The 16,553-nt window shown below is 50.6% G+C and overlaps 1 protein-coding gene across 1 annotated transcript in view; it reads left to right on the top strand.

The window, feature by feature from the left end:
• NAV1 (neuron navigator 1) overlaps positions 1-16,553 on the top strand; it is a 313,376-nt gene that overhangs the window by 183,635 nt on the left and 113,188 nt on the right. The window contains 1 exon segment of the mRNA XM_029069967.2: positions 7,550-7,894. Within this exon segment, the coding sequence (XP_028925800.1) occupies positions 7,550-7,894 (345 nt within the window).

Consider the following 16,553-nt stretch of genomic DNA (forward strand, 5'->3'; position numbering starts at 1 on the left):
CATGTCCCAGATGGGGTTCGCAGTCTTTAATCCCCATTTTTACAGATGAGGTAACAGAGCCACGGAGAAGTTAATCGACTTGCCCAAGGTCATACCGCAGACAAGTAGTGGAGCTGGGATTAGAGCCATTGGCCTTCTGAGTCCCAGGCCTGTGCTCTGTCCAATGCTGTTACTCCTGTACTTTGAGGTGACCTGCTCCCACCTAAAGGGCATTTGTGGACCTGGACCCCAGCCTTTTATTTTTGGAGTGCAGTGTTTAGAGAGGGGCCGGCAGCAGGGAAATTTGGACCTGTCAGGTAGTCCCAGATGGCCACCCCGCCCCAACTCTGGAAGGCCCTTAGGGCTCTGGTTTTTATCACTGGAAAGGGAGGAAGCCAATCAGCACTCCTTTCCCCTTTCCCTCCATCCCCCTTCCCCTCCTTTCCCTACTCCTTTCTCACTTCTCTTGGCTCCAAGCAGAGCTGCTGCCCTGACTCCAGGGGCTCCTCGGAAGGAGCAACAGAGCAAGGATGCTGACAAGTCAAGGCCAAGGGGCATTCCTGGGGCCCTCAACCCTCCTCTTCTTAAAGCCTTTCCTTAAAGTCTCTACCCCAGTCCAAGCCCCTACAAGCCCAAGCCCATGCAAGGGAGCAGAGATGAGGGAGTGCAAGAAAGCCAACTCAGATCCCAGGGAGCCCAGCAGACTAGTCTCCGAGACCTGCCCTCGGCAAGCACTGGGACTGTCTGGCCAAGTCCTTAATGTGCCCGCAGAGCCCAGGTCCAGGGTTAGACGGGGTTCCAGTCAGCCAGTCAGGCTCTGAAGCCCTTACCTAGAAGGCTCCCAGGGCTTCTCGGGGTAGAGGGGGAGACCAGGTGGAGCTCTAGCCTTGTGGACAGAGCTGTGGGCAATCAGGGCTCTGACTAGTGCCTCTCTCACCATGGTTCATCCTGGGCATTGAGCGAGGAAACCCGCAAGACACCCCCTGCCCATCAATCAATCAATCAATCAATCAATCGTATTTATTGAGAACTTTCAATATGCAGAGCACCGTACTAAATTTGTGGGAGAGTACAATACAATGGAATTAGCAGACACATTCATTCATTCAATCATATTTATTAAGCGCTTACTGTGTGCAGAGCACTGTACTAAGCATTTGGAGAAGTACAGTACAACAATAAAGAGTGACAATCCTGCCTACATGAGCTCACAGTCTAGAGGAGGGGTGAGAGACATCAGTACAAATAAATAAATTACAGATATATACGTAAGTGCTGTGAGGCTGGGAGGCAGGGAAGAGCAAAGGAAATAAGCTAGGGCTATGCAAAAGGGAGTGGGAGATGAGGAAAAGTGGGGCTTAGTCTGGGAAGGCCTCTTGGAGGAGATGTGCCTTCAGTAAGGCTTTGAAGTGGGGGAGAATAATTGTCTCTCAGATACGAGGAGGGCGGGCAGAGAGAATAATTGCCTGTCTAATATGAGGAGGAAGGGCAGAGGCAGGATGAGAGTGAGAGGTAGGCAGACAGATAGATGAGAGAGGCAAATCATTAACTTCTCTGTGCCTCAATTACCTCATCTGCAAAATGGGGATTATTATTAAATCTAACTGGCCTCAACATGCTTTCTTTTCGGGCATCCTTCCAAAATCTGGAAACCGAAGTGAATGGTGTAGGTTTGCTAGTTCCACCTTTGCAATTGGGTGGGTAAAGGGAGGTGCAGTTCTGGGTGACCCTAAGAGACTCCCAAGAGCTAGGAGGACTGGTTGGTTCTGAGATAGGTGGACAGAGAGGAGGTGTCTCCCTAGGGGAAAGGGGAGAGGGAGTAGAACCAACCCAGTCTCCCTGAGGTCTTTGGGGTCAGAGTTGGCCAATATCCCCTCTCTCTGTGTTCCCTGTCCCAGAAACTGCAGGTGGACTAATCCTGACCAAACCAGACCAGGACCAGGAAGGAGAGCTGCAGGGAGGAAACACCATTCGCCAGCTATTTCCACCTCCTTGGCCTTCAAGGTTGGCCCTCATGGGCCTACCGTGGGCCTGGAGGAAGGGAGTGAGCCAATAAGAGACAGCAGAGAGCTGTAGGGATGGGGTTAATAGGGGGTAGTAGTCCTGTGTGGGGAGGACGGAGATGGGGCAGAGTGATCCAAAGGACAGGACAACATTTGTCTGAGGAGCTGCTGGATTTCCCCCTCAGGGGAGTCTTCTATAAGGAACCTGGGGTCCATTATCAGCCATTCGCTCCCCTTCCCTCCCCTCCTCATTAAACCGACTCCTTGGAGTGAATGGGATAGAAGCAAGCTTGAGCAGTTCAGGGACTTCTGGGGTCTTCCCCATCCAAGTGGCGGTGCTGCCTCAGCCCTGCACTCCAGATCCTGACCAGTAGGATATTGGTGGAGTGGTCTGGGGCTGGGACTGGGCAGAGGATTCTGGCTGGTTCTCTCTTCTAAAAAGCTAGGCTTCAGCCCCAAGAAGAGTGAAGGGGTGGGGCTGAAGGCCCATTTCATCCATTCAATCATATTTATTAAGCACTTACTGTGTGCAGAGCACTACACTAAGCACTTGGGAAAGTACAGTACAGCAATAGAGTGACATTATTTCTCCCCCCCAACCCTCTCCCTATCCCTCTGCTCATACACCATCCCTTTAACAACAATAACAACAATAATGACAATAGAAATAACAATAACTGGTATTTATTAAATCAATAATATTTATTCAGCACTTTCTGTGTGCAGAGCACTGTACTAAGCACTTGGAAGAGTATAATATAACAGAGTGTTAAGTGCTTAATATGGGCTTATTACTTAGACTGTACGCCCCATGTGAGACAGGGATTGTATCCAGCCTGATTAACTTGTATCTACCTCTATGCTTAGAATGGTGCTTGAAACATTATAAGTGCTTAATAAATATAATAATGATGATGATAATAATAATAATAATGATGGTATTTGTTAAGAGCTTACTATGTGCCAAGCACTGTTCTAAGCGCTGGGGTAGATACAAGGTAATCAGGTTGTCCCACGTGGGGCTCTCAGTCTTTATCTCCATTTTACAGATGAGGTAACTGAGGCGCAGAGAAGTTAAGTGACTTGCCCAAAGTCATACAGCTGATAAGTGACGGAACTGGGATTAGAACCCATGACCTCTTACTCCCAAGCCCATGCTCTCTCCACTAAGCGATGCTGCTTCTGTGCCAAGCATGGGGGGATACAAGATAATCAGGTCAGGCATAGTCCCTGTCTCACATAGAGCTCATAGTTTAAGGGATAGAGGGAACAGGTATTGAATCCCCATTTTAGAGGTGAGGTACCTGAGGCACAGAGAAGTTAAGTGATTTACCCAAGAACCCACATCAGGCAACTGGCAGAGTTGGGATGAGAACCCAAGTCCTTTGACTCCCAAGCCTGGGCTCGTTCCATTAGGCAACACTACATCCTCTCTTTCCTAGGGCTGAGGCTGGGGAAGTAGGAGGCTAGGACTGAGGGACATCAATAGAACAGGACCAGGAGCAGTCCACCTTGAGAGAGCTAATGGCAAACAGACCTAAGGAGCATGTTCCCAACTGGGGTGAGCCCAAGAAGCTCACCAGCCTATTGGAGATGAAGCTCATCCAAAATATACAGAAGCAGCATGGCCTAGTGGATAGAGCACAGGCCTGCGAGTCAGAAGCACCTGGGTTCTAATCCCCACTCAAGCCACTTGTCTGCTGCATAACCTTGGACAAGTCACTACGCTTGTACCTCAGTTACCTCATCTGTAAAGTGGTAAGTTAAGTGTAAGACCATGAGTCCCATGTGGGACATGGACTGCGTTCAACCTGATTAGCTTGTATTTAACCCAGGGTTTAGTAGAGTGCCTAGCACATAACTAGCACTCAACAAATACCATGAAAAAATATAAATGTTGTATTTATGAAGCATTTACTCTGTGTCAAAGAGTAATAATAATAATAATAATTATTATTATAGTATTTGTTAAGCACTAGGCATGCACTAGACACTGTACTAAGCACTAGGGTGGATACAAGCAAATCAGGTTGGACACAGCCTCTGTCCCACATGGGGCACACAGTCTTCATTCCCATTTTACAGATGAGGTAACTGAGGCACAGGGAAGTTAAGTGACTTGCCCAAGGCCACTCACCAGACAAGTGGCAGAGCTGGGATTAGAACCCATGACCTTCTGACTCCCAGGCCCATGCCCTATCCACTACGCCATGACTGTGAGCCCATTGTTGCATAAGGATTGCCTCTGTTGCCGACTTGTACTTTCCAAGCACTTAGTACGGTGATCTGCACCCAGTAAGCACTCAGTAAGTACGACTGAATGAATGAGTGAATGAATGCTGCTTCCCATTTAGAATGTAAGTGGGAGAAAATGACTCTTTTCATTAGAACTGTCTATTTAGACTGCTGCTGTCAGATCCCTCATTGTTTAGCAGGGAAGACTGTTCAAAATCTGACAGGCTGGTAGATTTTTAGACCGAGCTGCAAGGTTGTCCACAGGATGGCCCACTGAGAAGCAGGCTTAAAAGGATCTGACCCACACTGCCTGACTCCTCCATTCCAATCTATGGCTCCAGTTCCTTCCATCTGCCTCCTTTCCGCTTTTCCTTTCCCCACGGCTGATTGAAATTTCCTGACAGGGCCTCTCATGCCTCACCAGAACAATTAGCCTAGTGGCGGCTGAATCGTGCACCTGGCTGGCTCTGCCCCAGAACAGTCTCCGTGGGATTGACCGGGGTCCATCCACCTGGCCAGTTTGGAGACAAGTTGAGTGAGTGTAGCTTTGGTCTGAGCGACCTGGGAGCCAGATAGTAGTGTGTTCATGAACCGCCCCCCTCAGCCCCCCCCAGCCCCCAACCACCACCTCCCAGCCTGAGAGCTGGGGCTACAGCTCTTAAAACTCCTGCTCTAATCTGGCCCTGATTCAAGGACTGGTGTTCCAGTTCTTAAAACAGCAGCCCTGTTTCTTCCTTCCACCCACTCAGTACAGTGAGTGAACTGAGATCCTGACTGCAAGCAGTTTTGAGTTTCTGGGAGAAAGGACAAGGGAAATCACTTCTTTCAGCCTTGCACTTTAGAAAGATAGGTGACCATCCCTAGAAGAAATACGGCAGGGAGCAAATAAGAATTTAAACAAAAATAGGAACCATCTCCCCTCAGCTCCCGGCCATTCTGCAGAATGGCAGGATGCAAGGACTGCCTGCTCGCCATCCACCCTGCAAAAAGGAGAATGCCAACCCCTGAGGGGACTGGAGAATCCTAGTCACAAGACAGCTCTCTGCCTCTCACTCTTGCTATGCTCAGTCAGGATCCAGTGAACCCTGAGCAGTCAATCAATTAATCAATCAATGGTATTTAGTGAGTGCTTGCTATGTGCAGAGCACTGTACTAAGTGCTTGGGAGAGTACAGTGTGACAGAATTAGCAGGCACATTCCCTGCCCCTAATGAGCTTACAGTGAAGAGGAATCACTAGAGCTGCTGCTTCTGTCCCACTTCTGCATTCTGTGTTCCTGCAGCTTGGCCTAGAGGACAAAGCCCAGGTCTGGGAGACAGAGGACCCAAGTTCTCATCCCAGTTCTGCCTCTTGCCTCTTGTGGGGACTTGGGCAACTTACTTAACTGCTCTGTGCCTCAGTTTCCTCATTTGTAAAATAATAATTATGGTAATTTTTTAAGCACTTACTATGTGTCAAGCACTGTTCTGAGCACCGTAAAATGGGGATTCAATACCTGTTCTCCTCTTCTGTGGACTGAGCCCCGTATGTGTCCAACCTGATTATCTTGCACCTACCCCAGGGCTTAGTACAGTGCTTGTCAAAAAGAAATTGCTTAACAGATTCCACAATCATTACTATTATTGTTGTTGTTATTATTCTCACCCCTGAGGTTTTCAGGTGAAATTGGCTGGTGTTCAGAGTGGGAGGGTGGCATGATGGGACGGGGCCTGGAAAGTGAAGGCATCTAGTGACCTCTTCTTCCCCTCCAGCTGCTTCCCTGCTGAGGTGGTGTTCCAAAGCCCGAGTGAAGCCTCTTGGAGGAGTTTTGATATTTAGTTAGAGCTCCTAGACCCATGGCAGAGATGGGCTTCCTACAGATCTCCATTCTGCACCAAGACCTAGTCAGGGCTTTTGTTCACCTCTTCCCTCTTATAAATTAATACTACTTATTAGACATTTCCTATATCCAAGAGACCTGGGGTAGGTACAAGATAATGACATGAGCCACAGCTCACATGGGAAAGCAGATATCGTATCCCCATTTTGCAGAAGAGGAACTAAGACCCAGAAAAGTGAAGTGATTTGCAAAACCAGAATTAGAACTCAGGTCATCCAGTCCCATGCTATCTCCACTAGAACATGCTTCCTCTTGGGTACAGGGCAGAGAGACTCCTACCACAATCCAGGACACACATTTTGCTCTTCTACCGCCACCCTTCTCACTGTACCTCAATCTTGTCTATCCCACCGCTGATCTCTTGCTCACATCATGCCTCAGGCCTGGAACACCCTCCCTTCTCATAACCAACAGACAATTATTCTCCCCGACTTAAAAGCCTTATTGACGGCACATCTCCTCCAAGAGGCCATCCCTGACTGAGCCTTCTTTTCCTTTTCTTCCACTTCATTCTGCGTCTCCCTGACTTACTCCCACTGTGTATGGTATAGTGAATAGTTCACGGATCTGGGACTCACGGGGTCATGGGTTCTAATCCTCACTTTGCCACAGGTCTGCTTCGTGGTCTTGGGCAAGTCACTTCACTTCTCTCGGCCTCAGTTACTTCACCTGGAAAATGGGGAATGAGACTGTGAGCCTCACATGGGGCAGGGATTGTGTCCAACCCGATTGGCTTGTATTCACCCCAGTATTTAGTACTGTACTGGCCACAAAATAAGTGCTTAACAAATACCACAATAATTATTATTATTATCATCCCCCTCCCAGCCCCATAGCACTTATGTACATATCTATAATTTATTTATATATATTGATGTCTGTCTTCCCTTCTAGCTTGTAAGCTCATTGTGGGCAGGGAATGTGTCTATAATATCATTATAATGTACTCTCTGAAGCGCTTAATACAGTGCTCTGCACATAGTGAGCACTCAATAAATATGACTGACTGACTGACTCTTAGGAAAGTACAATACAACAAACTTGGTAGACATGATCCCTGATGACAAGGAGAATACAGTCTACAGCTGTAAGGATGAGCTGAAGGACAAGAAGGATGTAGTTTTGTAACTGGGAGTTCTCCTAGTAGGAATAGGAGTCATAATATTTACTGAGCACCTACTGGGTTTGATGCACCATGCTAAGCGCTTGGGCCGTACACAGCAAGCGACACGTTCCCTGCCCACCAGGACCTTTCACTCAAGTGGGGGAGGCAGACATCTCCGAAAGCGTTTTCAGGCCGGCAAGTGATCAGCAGGGCCAACTGGACGACCCAAGATTTCGGGTGGGCCAGGGGTGTGGTGGGGCGGTGGAGGGTGGGGAGAGGATTGGCAGGCAGGGCAGTGGTGTGACAGGGTCCCGGATCTGGGCTGCGTTCTCTGTCCCGTCCTCCCCAGCTCCCTGGAGATGACCTGCTATGACAGCGATGAGGCCAACCCCCGCAGCGTCTCCAGCCTCTCCAACCGCTCCTCCCCGCTCTCCTGGCGCTATGGCCAGTCCAGTCCCCGCCTGCAGGCAGGGGATGCGCCCTCGGCAGGCACTCCAAGCTGGTACCTGCCCGGCGAGCGGACCCACTACGCCCACACCATGCCCATGCGCACCCCCAGCAAGCTCAGCCACATCTCCCGCTTGGAGCTGGTCGAGTCCCTGGACCCTGACGAGACGGACCTCAAATCCGGCTACATGAGCGACAGTGACCTCATGGGAAAGACTGTGACCGAGGATGATGACATCACCACCGGGTAAGTCACCTTCCCTTTAAGGGTCATTGGCTAGAGCTGGGAGGGGGACGGTGGCGAGGAATGGCAGATTCATTTTCTGTAGCCATATAGAAATTCCACAGTCATGACATCTCTCCAGTGTTTCTCATCACCTGGGTGGGGGCTGAAGGACTGGAAAGGACAGATGACCCCCAGGGGGTGACGAGGGGAGACCTGAGAACCAAAGATGTCGTACATGCCATTTCTGGAGGATTGCCTAGGTTCTTCCTCTAGGGCTGTGAGAAGAGTTGGAGCCAGGCAGAGAGGGAAGGAAGTGGAGCTGGGCATAGAGGTCAGTAATGGAAGGGGCTACAGTGTCCTCCACTCTTTAAGCCTACCCCTTGGGCTCACCCTCAGGGGTCAGTCTCCCTGCTCTGCCTCCTCCCTGGTCACTCAGTACCCATTCCTGTCTCTCACAAACACCTCTCTTTGCTTTCTTCCTCCCAAATAATTCCTGCTTCTCTCCCAAGTTCCTCCTCCTCCTCCTCCTCTACTCTTTGGCCCTCAGTTCCCATTCCTTCTCCTCCCACAGTCTCCCAGCTCCTCTTACACTACTCACCATCTTTCTCCCTCGAAGTAGTGCAGTCCCATTTTTCCGGCCCCACCAGGCCCTGACCCCTGGCTTTGCTCCCCATCCTAATCCCTCCAGACCTCTCAGACCCAATACTATGCCCGGGAGGAGAGAAGGAGAGGGACAGGCAGCTCAACTGGCCAGAGGGGCTGGAGTATCCCAGACCTGGGCTCCCAGAGTAACAAGTCCACCTCCCGCCTCCACCCTGCCTCCACCCAGGAGGCCCCTCTGGGACGAGGCTGATGGATGCAGGCTGCTGTGGTCCAGCCCATGAAGCTAGTCAGAAGCAAAACAACTGACACACAGGCGGGTGTTGTTTACTGCCAGAAGCAAGTCAGCAGAGCAGCTGGTGCGGGTGGCAGTGGGATCTGGAAAGGAATAAAAGCCTCCCTTGACCCCTCTTTTAGGGCCGTCAGTACTCTCAGCTGCAGCTGCCCCCCACCCCTGCTACCCTGTCCCATTGTCATTGCCAATTTACATCTTAAGGTAGCCAGAAGATGGATACCGCATAGAAAGTCCAGGCTTCTGGGATCTGGGCTAACTAGCCACTTTTCTCCTGGGCACAGCTATTTAGAGGCTTCAAGCATCTTTGAATTGTGGGAGGAACCTCAAGGGTTCATCTGGTCAAGTCCTGTGCCTCTAGGGATGGAGACTCCTCACTCTCACTGGGCTAATCCATCCTGACCAGGGTGGGGTAGGGGAGAGAGAGATCGAAACTCACCCCCAGGGAGGCAGTCATCTGACCTTCATCCTCAACTCTCCCCCATACTCAGTGGCTGTGAATTCTCCAAGAATTTTGCAGAGTAAAAGTTATCCTTCGGGGGTTTCCCTACTGATTTATTCCCTGCTGATGGAGAGACTCTCTGAGAATGTTCTTTACCTTGAACTGCTCACCCTCCTCCCTTCCTCATCCTCTTATGAAGTGCAGGGACCCCAGAAAGTTATTTTTCATGTTATTCATTAAGTGCTTACTGCATATGTAGGAGAAGCAGCATAGCATAGTGAATAAAGCATGGGCCTGGGTGACAGAAGGTTATGGGTTCTAATCCTGGCTCTACCACTTGTCTGCTGTGTGACCTTGGACAAGTCACTTTACTTCTCTGCATCTCAGGACCCTCATCTGTAAAATGGAGATTGAGACCGTGAGCCCTAAATGGGACAGGGACTGTGTCCAACCCAATTTGCTTGTATCTACCCCAGCGCTTAATACAGTGCCCAGCACATAGTAAGTGCTTAACAAATGCCATAATTATTATTATTATTATTTTGTGTCAGATATTGTTCTAAGTGCTAGAGTAGGTACAAGTTATTCAGGTTAGACACAGTCCCCTGTCCCACATAGGGCTCACAGTCTCAACCCCCATTTTACAGATAAGCTTTGTGAGACAGAGAAGTTAAGCATCTTACCCAAGGTCACACAGCAGACAAGTGGCAGAGCCGATATTAGAATCCAGGTTCTTCTGACTCTCAGCCCCATGCTCTATCCACTAGGCCACGCTGCTTCTTCTTTATGTCTAACTCAATTCTCTCCTGCTGCCATCCCCCCTTTTGCTCTATCCATATGCACTACATGGTGATACACTCAGGGCATTCCTGATGAGAGGAAAAATCTGTTTCTGAAAGATATAGACCAATCAGAGTGGTGACTTGCACAGGTACAATCATGCCCCATGACAGCCAGACAGTTTGTACTTCAGATCACGTGGCTGAGTCCAAAGGTGTGCTTATGTTCCCCTGGCTTTGTGAATATCGACATGTACTGCGTGTGTTGGCATGTGAACCTGTCCTGGAAGTAGCCCCCCAGGATCATGTGTCCTCTGGGGGTAGGGAGAGAGAGAGGTTAGCTAGATTGTCATGAGCACAAAGTGATAGTCGGGGAGAGGGAGGCAAGGGCAGGCAGAGAGCTTGAGAGCCAAAGGTGAATAGAGAAAAAGACGGGGAAAAGAGATCAAAAGGTGGGTAGAGAAAAGAAAGGATGGAGAGATGTGGGCAAGGGGGATAAAAGAGGGTGGAAGGACCAGACCAGAGGAAAAAGGAGATAAAGAAAAGACTGGGGTTCAAAGAGGACAAGGAGGAGGAGTGGGAAGTAGGGGACAGGGACACACACACATACATACACACAGACACACATGCACACTCACTAACTCCCTTTCTTTCCTAGTCACCACCTCTCTCCCTTCCCTGGTCACCTGCTCTTTCCCTTCCCCTGTCACCATCTCTCTCTCAAAAGTTCTCTGGGTACTCAGCCCAGCAGGTAACTGGGCCTAACCTAGTGGGCAATGCCAGCTTTGTCCAAGGAAACTCAGAGCAGAAGGTGCATAGACCATGTGCTGGGTGTCATGGGAAATGAGGAAAGGGAAGAGGGCAGGTGGAACTGAGGCCTCCCTCTCTAGTCCTCCTGGTTTCAAATAGGAGAGGTTTCAGTAGCTCTATTCCCGGTGAATGATCACTTTGCTGCCATACCCGGGGTGGGAACTGTAGAGAGCTAGCCAAGAAAAAGCAGGTCCCAGGACCTCACCCTCCTCTTCTCTTTATTAGAAAATCTTTTGGAAGCAGCGTGACCTAGTGGAAAGAGCATTGGCCAGGGAGCCAGAGGACCTGGGTTCTAATCCCAGCCCTGCCACTTGTCTGCTGTGTGGCCTTGGGCAAGTCACCTAAATTCTTTCTGCCTCAGCTGTAAAATGGGGATTCAATTCCTCTTCTCCTTAGACTTTGACTGTGAGCATCAAGTGGAATAGGGACTATGTCCAACTTGATTATCTTGTATCTCCCGCAGCACTTAGTACAGTGCTTGGCCCACAGAAAGCTCTTAAAGAAATCATCTTTTATTATTGTTATTATTATCATTATTGTTATTTTTATTATTGTTTTGGCAGCCTGGCCAGGCCAATGTTCTTGAAGGAGGGGAGAAGGGGATGGTGAAACTAGATAATGGGAAAAGCCAGTTGTTTAGCTCTTCTTCCCTCCCACCCTTTCACACTTCCTCTCCTGCACCCTACTCCCAGCCTGGGGCCCCAAAATGCCGGCTGGCCCAGGTCCTCTCAAACACCACCCTGTCTGGTCAGGCAAGAGAATGGGGGAACCCTGTGACTCAGAGGGCAGGGCAGATCCCCAAAATTGCCACTGCCTGTTTTGCCTACTTCTAGCATCAGCTCTGTCTGCAGCACTGGGGGAACATGGTGGCCAATAGCACCCCTCTCCCCAGAAAACACCCCACCCAGTGTGATAATAATGATAACAATAATAATAATAATAATAGTTGCATTTATTAAATGCTTACTATGGGCCAACCACTGTGCTAAAAGCTAGGGAGATATAATACATTCAGATCAGATACCCTCTCTGCCCCTCTTTTAGCTCACAGTCTAAAGGTGAGGGGAAGCAGGTATTGAATCCCCACTTTACTGATGATGAAACCGAGGAACCAAGAAGTGAAGTGATTCTTCCAAGGTCAAACAGTGGGCAAGTAGCAAAGCCAGGATTAGAACTCAGATCTCCTGACTCCCAGGCCTACTCTCTTTCCACTGAGCCACACCAAGCCCTGGGCCCTACATCCAGAAACTGGTCTGGCATAATGAGAATTGGCCCTTCCGGGGCACCCCCTTCCCCCCTTCCCTTCCCCTAGGGCACTCTACAGGCCTCCCTTGAAGACACTTCCCTCGAGATTCTGTGACAAGGGTCAGGCAGGTTCCAGTCAAAGGGGGATTTGGTGTGGGAAGGAAGGTCAGGAAGGGCACGGTCCTTGGAATGCGGGTCACCAGGGTGGCACCCCTTCTCCTTCAGGCCCACACAGGGTTAAGTCTGGAAAGCAGCCATTCTGCAGCCATGATGGCGCAAGGGCCCAGGGCGGGAGGCGTAGGGACTGAGGCAGGGAGAGGAGGGAAGCCAGCACGGGCCAGTTGCCATGGCAACAGATGCAGGCTGCGGAGGGTCTCTCATCTCCAGCGTGTCCTAGTAACCTACAAGCGAGCTGACAGACTTGCCATATTTCCATTCGATCCCGGCCCGAGGCCAGGCTACGGTTATGCTCATCCACTGGGACGGTTCTGAATTTGCCCTGGCTCCCCATCCTCTCCATGGTTGCTCTCCTCTGAACCTTCTTCAAATTCCCCACATCCCTCTTACATGGTTGAGTTGGAAAAGGATGCAGTGTTCAGCACACAGTAAACACTCAATAAATACCACTGATCAATATTGGGACCTGGAGTGGGACCTGACTCAGATACTGTTGGGGGAGGTGTCGTATTGTACTCTCCCAAATGCTTAGTACAGTGCTCTGCACGCTGTGCCCAATAACTACGACTGAATGAATGAAAGGCATGGGGGAATCATTCTGAAGTCAATCATAGAGGTTCTCCATCCCCCTTCCACCCACTCTGCCACATGGAGGCCCCCTCTGCTGCCCTCCTGCTGCTGAGGCCAAGACCCAGTTCACTCTTGCTGCCCGGTTCCCCCAGCCCCCATCCCTGCTTGGCAGAGCTGGGGGCTCTGAGTGTGTTCGGGATGCTGGAAATGCAGGGAGTCAGGACTCAGGTCACCCAGCAAGGACACTGACAGTTGGCGACCCTGAGTAAACTGGGCAGGGCGTTTGGAGGGTGCCCACCTTGAAGAATGCTGGAGCCAGGCCCTTGGGACTGGGCAATCACTAGCAATCCCCTTGTCCCCTAGGTGTCCTTGGGCCCTATTAACAAAGCAGGGGGAGCTGTCTGCAGCTAGGAACTCTGCACCCAGGACTGAGAGAGCCTCTGGAGCAGCCCAGCTGTTGAATACAGCCCTTGTTTGGGCCCCAGCTCAAAGGCAGAGTTGTTCCTGGGATGGCTAGTCTGGATCAGCCTCTGCTCCCCAGGCTATCGGGTATCCCAGCCTGGGCAGAGAAAGCCGCCAAGTACCTAGAGGAGTGAGGGGGAGATGGAGGGAGATGGGAGGAGATGGGCTGGGGGGCGGGAAGGGTCGTAGTGCAGGGAGATGGGAGGAGGTAAGGGGTGGTGAGGGAGATGGGAGACAGGTAAAATGAAGTGAGAGGAGTTGCAGAGAGATGGGAAAAGGTGGAGGGATGGGGGAGATCAGGGAGATGGGAGAGAAGGGGAAAATGGGGAAAGCCGGCAGATGGGAGGAGGTTGGGGAGAAGAGATTCTGCAGACCAGGCTGGGGGGAGGGGGAAAGTGAAGGCAGGGAAGAAGGGGCTCATCCCTCTACACTAAGCAGCCAGACCTGGGACAGGACTGACAGTTCCCTTTTGCCGGACCCTCCCATCCCAGACCTTCATGGACAAGCAAGGGAGGGGTAGGAAAAAGGTAGGTGCAGGGTCAGGAGAGATCACCAGGAGGTCAAGTCCCAGACAGACAGGCAGGGAGGCAGAGAGGCAAGCGGGCAGAAAGGAACCACCCGAACAATGGCTCAGACAGGGAGAGTGTGAATGGCCGTGGGACCCAGAGATCCGTGTGGGAAAGACAGATACCAGATCTGTGCAAAGATTCAGACCGAAAGGACATGTGGTGGAACATAGAGGGTGAGTATGTGAAAAAGACAAAGGTGCACACACAATTACCTATATTGGGGAGAGAGACACAGAGTGTATGGAAGCATATGAGAGCAAGATGGATGGATGCCCAAAGGGTGTGTGTGAGTTAAACAGAAACAATGAGCTGGATGTGTCATTGTGAGACAGTGATGAGCCCGCCGTTGATTGATTGACTGATTGGGAAGGAAGGGAAGTGAAGGATTTGCAGTTGGAATATGGAGACTCCTGGCCAGATGTCAGACCTGGAAAAGTCCATATAATCCCACTCCATCCATCTTTCCCTGTTTTCCTCAGCTAGAATACTAATAATAATAATTGTGGTATTTGTTAAACATTACTATGTACCAGGCACTGGGGTAGATAAAAGATAATCAAGTTGGACATGGCCCCTGTCCCATAAGGAGCTCAGTCTAGGAAGACGGGAGAACAGATATAGAATCCCCATTTTATGGCTGGGGAAGCTAAGGCACAGAGGAGTCAGATGACTTGCCCAAGGTCACACAGCAGGCAAGTGGCAGAGCCAGAATTAGAGCCCAGGTCTCCTGACTCCCAGTCCTGGGCTTTTGCCACTAGGCCCAGCTGCTTCCCTGTTACCCCAAATCCAGGAACAGGTCTGAGTTCTTCCATCTCCTTGCTGGAAATTGGTTTTCCCTTAAATCTGACCTGGTGGGGCAGCTTTTGTGACCTCCACCTGTCCCCCCAACTGGCTTCCCTAACTGGCCCTTCCTGACTGATGCCTACCTCCTGGATTCCCTATTTTGAGTTCCCAGTCCTCTGTCCCATGGGGAGGTGATGAAGGACTGGCTGAAAATGAAGCAGGCCCAGAGTCAGGAAACACTTCTTGACTGTAGAACCCCAGTTGCTCTGGGCCTAGACCAGAGGGGCGTTGGCTCGGAGAGCAGCTGCTTCTGGGCCATTCTCCTCAGCCCCAGGCTCTCAGGGGAGCTTCTCCCCAGATCCATTCCAGCCCCTTCCCTGTCCCACTCCTTCCATTTTTCCAGCCCTGACTCCTTCCTTGCCCCTGCTCCTTCCCCTCTTTCTGCTTAACAAGGATAATAATAATAATGATGATGATGATGGTGATTGTTAAGCACTTACTCTGTGTCAAGCACTGTTCTAAGCACTGGGGAAGATAAAAGGTTATCACGTTGGACGTGGTTTCTGTCCTGTGTGTGGGGCTCACAGTTTTAATCCCCATTTTACAGTTGAGGTAACTGAGGCACAGAGACATGAAATGACTTGCCCAAGGTCAAACCACAGACCCTAAGTTGGATCGCTGCCTCAGACCCTTCTCTGGGTCCCGACCTTTAACCTGCCTTTGCCCCAAGCTTTCTATCTATGCCCGACCTCTCTTCCTTTTACCATTGGCCTGCTCCTGCCTCTCCCCATGTCCCTCACTCCTCCTTTGTCCCCATCCCTTGCCTTGAATGGGAAGGGTTTTGAAGCAGATCCCCATCCCTTGCCTTGAATGGGAAGGGTTTTGAAGCAGATTTTCTAGACCTCAGCTCTCCCTGTTGCTGTCTTCCCTGTGGTTATACAAACACTCCAGACTTCTTTTTCTGGAGATGAGGCTACTGAAGAGACACCTTGTCATTCATTTACAAGCAGGTGGTGTATTCTAGAGTTAAGTCATTAGGCAGGATGCAGAGAAGTCTAGAGATGGAGACAGCACATTTTAGAGGATTAAGGCATCACTTTAAAAAAAATTGTACTTTCATTCATTCAATAGTATTTATTGAACGCTTACTATGTGCAGAGCACTGTACTAAGCGCTTGGAATGAACAAGTCGGCAACAGATAGAGACAGTCCCTGCTGTTTGACGGGCTTACGGTCTAATCGGGGGAGACGGACAGAGGAGAACGATGGCGATAAATAGAGTCGAGGGGAAGAACATCTCGTAAAAACAATGGCAACTGAATAGAATCGAGGCGATGTACATTTCATTAACAAATTAAATAGGGTAATGAAAATATATACAGTTGAGCGGATGAGTACAGTGCTGAGGGGATGGGAAGGGAGAGGGGGAGGAGCAGAGGGAGATGGGGGGAAAAGAGGGTTAAGCTGCGGAGAGGTGAAGTGGGGGCGGTAGAGGGAGTAGAGGGAGAAGGGGAGCTCAGTCTGGGAAGGCCTCTTGGAGAAGGTGAGTTTTAAGTAGGGTTTTGAAGAGGGGAAGAGAATCGGTTTGGCGGAGGTGAGGAGGGAGGGCGTTCCGGGACCGCGGGAGGACGTGGCCCAGAGGTCGACGGCGGGATAGGCGAGACCGAGGGACGGCGAGGAGGTGGGCGGCAGAGGAGCGGAGCGTGCGGGGTGGGTGGTAGAAAGAGAGAAGGGAGGAGAGGTAGGAAGGGGCAAGGTGATGTAGAGCCTCGAAGCCTAGAGTGAGGAGTTTTTGTTTGGAGCGGAGGTCAATAGGCAACCACTGGAGGTGTTTAAGAAGGGGAGTGACAGGCCCAGATCGTTTCTGCAGGAAGATGAGCCGGGCAGCAGAGTGAAGAATAGACTGGAGCAGGGCGAGAGAGGAGGAAGGGAGATCAGAGAGAAGGCTGAC

This window comes from Ornithorhynchus anatinus, chromosome 7 (genome assembly GCF_004115215.2).
Source record: "Ornithorhynchus anatinus isolate Pmale09 chromosome 7, mOrnAna1.pri.v4, whole genome shotgun sequence".
Classification (NCBI taxonomy): Eukaryota; Metazoa; Chordata; class Mammalia; order Monotremata; family Ornithorhynchidae; genus Ornithorhynchus; species Ornithorhynchus anatinus.